At 56.3% G+C, this 3,341-nt stretch overlaps 1 protein-coding gene across 1 annotated transcript in view; it reads left to right on the forward strand.

The window, feature by feature from the left end:
- Positions 1-3,341, forward strand: part of HIP1 (huntingtin interacting protein 1) — a 135,639-nt gene that overhangs the window by 89,496 nt on the left and 42,802 nt on the right. Inside the window, exon 2 of the mRNA XM_045284676.1 lies at positions 3,268-3,324. Within this exon, the coding sequence (XP_045140611.1) occupies positions 3,268-3,324 (57 nt within the window). The remainder of the gene's footprint in view (positions 1-3,267; positions 3,325-3,341) is intronic.

Here is a 3,341-nt window from a genome sequence, read left to right on the forward strand (position 1 = left end):
GGGGGGAGTCTCAGCCCCTTACTTCAGGACTGGCCACCCCATCCATTCATCCTCTTTGCCTGCCCCCAGCCATGAAGCCTTTACCAACTAGCCAGGTGCTGGCAGCCCTCCTGCTGGCGGCCACCTGCCAAGGGAAGGTGCATGACGGACCAGGCAGTGCCCGGCTGGACCCCCAGGCCATCCCAGGTCCCGCTCCCCGCAGAAACAAGGCCCAGAGGTTTCCCGTTGGCCTGGTGGTGGTGGGGGGGGCCCCTGGGGAGTCGTGGGGAGGGGAGTCAGAGAAAGCCACCCTTCCTGTGGTGCCTGCTGATAATTGGCTCTCCGGAGCCAGCCAGGACCACAGGGGCCAGCCGGGTCAGGAAGTGGTGTACAATGCTACCCTTTCAGGGGAGACACTGTATGGTCCCTGGTCCCGAGTGACTCTGAGAAATCTGGAGAACAGCCTGTTGTGAGGGACACCCTCTAATCTAGACACACACACACACACACCCCACCCCCATGAGGCAAGCAAAAGAGCCCGGGACTTGCCACTCTCTACCCTGGGAGGGGCCCCCGGGCCCTGACCTGCAGCTGGGTCAGCACCAATTCAGAACCCAGTGACTTCCTGTCTGGGGAAAGGAGAAAAGGGGACTGGACCTTCGCACGGGACCACGTGTCGTGTCACGTGTATGGTGCTCTGGAGGACTGAGTCCTGGGAGCAGTCGGTCCTGAATAATTCAGTCGTTTATTGAGCCTCTGGGCCCCTCCGGGGAGGGAGGAGAAGGCAGGGTCGCTGCCCTCTTGGTGGGGAGCCAAGGTCATCCTAAGCATCAAGTCCTGTTAGGAGGGGCAGGAATTCAAGGAAACCTTGCATCCTGTTAGGGCTTGAAGGAACTGGAGAAGGAGGTGGAGGAGGAGGAGGCAGGATTGGGAGGAGAGGTTGCAGGTTGGCTTCCACCCGGAGTCACCTCAGAGGGAAGATGTGGCCATCCATGTTCCCAAAAAACTAGCCACTGTGTCAGTCTACGTAGACTAGAAAAACAAAATGAAGAGATGCTTATATTGTAGAAGAGAGAGTTGTATATAAAGGTTAAGTGTACATTAAGAAAGCATCCCAACCCATTCCAGTCCCAGCCCATAAGTCCAACATTAGTTCAACAATTAGCCCCTACATCCGACACCGATCTACAAAGTCCTCCTCAATCTCGCAAAACACATGCAATGATGCCGACTGCAGGAGGAAAGCCAAATCAGTGAGCGTGTAAGCATCTCAGCGCTGGCAGGGGTCTCCACACGGCTGCTCCAGCACCCAGGGCTGCATCAGGGTAGGTCCATGTGGCTTCTCAGGGATGTCTCGCAGGCAGTGAGCCTTGCCAGCCGAGGCAGAGAACTAGCTAAGGCAGCTGCACCCTAGTCTGACCATCAGAGAGCAAGAGACCCGACCACTTATTTCTCTGCCCTTCGATCAATCCCACGTGTTCATCGGTCAGGTTGGCACAATAAACCTTAACTGTCACAGCTGCTGAAAACTCCATGGGGCAGTTCTGCCCTGACACATACTGACGGGGTGTCAATCCCATCCCTGATAGGAATCCCAAAGTCAACCCACTCCCTGACAGCAACTGCCCCTGGGATCTCTCGGTCTCTTGCGTGCAGTAGCCCTCTCCCTCTCCCTCATCCCCACTTTTCTCTGTGTGTGAGACACATAACAGTGTATTCATGTGGGTGAAAGGTAGAATAGGGTCAATGGAAGGAAGGAAGCCAGCAAAACCAAAAAAAAAGAGAACAAAAATACGAGAAATCCCATACTGACCTTAAAACGGGCCTGACCAGTAAAGTGTCCCCTTCGTGACTGTCAGTGATATTTGTGGTGCGGGTGCTTTGCTACATTGAAAAGGGACTGTGCTGGAGGCCGTTGTTGCAAATGCCACTGGACAGAAACCCAAAACATGGGAAGGGCCGGGGGCTGATGAGGATGGAGAGAACGTGGCACCCACCCTCCCTCGCCCAGCCTGCCGGTGGGCCTTGAGAGGGTGCAGCCGCTCTGGGGAACCACTTGGCAGTTCATCAGCAAGTTAAAACACTGAGACCTGAACTCCGCCCCACCTCCCGTAGCTCACCTTCCAGCCAAATGGTGACAAGGCCCTCTCCCAAGGTGAACCGAAACCCCAGAGAGGTCGGCTCTCCGAGACCCACCACCCATGGATCAGAGGGGTAGCAGTCGCCCAGAGAGAAAGCCCAGAAGGCAGGCCCAGACCGAAAAGATGGACGGAAGTGGTCCACACAGGGAGGCGTGAGAAGCGGGCTGTGAGGGGTGCAACCCATTGTCACAAAATGCAACCCATTGTCACAAAAACGTTCTCAGGCTCCAAGGTCACCACTTTTTGAGTCGATGCCGACTCACAGCGACCCTGCAGGACAGGGTAAAACCGCCCAGTGGGTTTCCGAGACTAACTGCTTATGTCTGAGCATGAATTGTGTGTGTAAGCTTTGTGGTGTGGTGTGTAAGCTTTCACAAAGCCAAATCACAACGCGAAAGTTAAAAGGAAATTAAGAGTTAGGATCTCGACAATAACTTGGAAGCAGTGATGTTTCGAATATCTATCCTTTGATACAATGAGGAGCCCCGGTGGCATCTCGGGTGACCTGCCGGGCTCCTAATCGCAGTGTCAGCAGTTCAAAACCGTCAGCAGCTCCTCTGGAGACAGATGAGGCTGTGTCTTTGGGGAAAGCGTTACGGGCAGTTGTGGCTCTTGATCCCGAAGAGTTTCAGGTTTTCTCATCCAGTGAAAGGAATTTGGGTAGCAGTTGGGAAAATGCCCAGAGTGGGAACATAAGGGGCGAGGGACACCCCTGCCGACCTGGCCAGCCCAGGGGGGTGCCCTGGGGAAGGGTCTGAGGAGTGACCAGGAGGGCTGGCTGGTCCTGGGCTCAGGGCCTCCTCCTGCTGCGCCGTGAGAATTATGTTTCCCTGGAGCATGAGAAGCGTCTCTGTGTGTGGCTTTCAGCGCCTCGTTGTGCCCAGTGAAGGACGGGCCGGCCGAGGCAGCAGCTGGGCGCAGCCAATGCCAGGCAGCAACGTTGGCTCCATCAGCCAGCCTGGCCCATCTCTGCCCTCCCCTGGGGCCCGGGCCGGCCCGCCCAGAGGGGCGGGGTCAGCGGGCGGCGAGAGAGCTCATTGGAGGAAGAGAAAGGGGTGGGGCGTCGGGGAAGGACTGGAGCCACTCTCTGCGGCTTATTCACCACATCTTCCTGTCCCCTCCCCTCCCCCGCCCTCTTGTTTTCCAGACTGTCAGCATCAATAAGGCTATTAATATGCAGGAAGTGGCGGTGAAGGAAAAACACGCCAGAAATATCCTTTG

This window comes from Echinops telfairi, unplaced genomic scaffold (genome assembly GCF_000313985.2).
Source record: "Echinops telfairi isolate 266 unplaced genomic scaffold, ASM31398v2 ScPeMD7_5;HRSCAF=22, whole genome shotgun sequence".
NCBI lineage: Eukaryota > Metazoa > Chordata > Mammalia > Afrosoricida > Tenrecidae > Echinops > Echinops telfairi.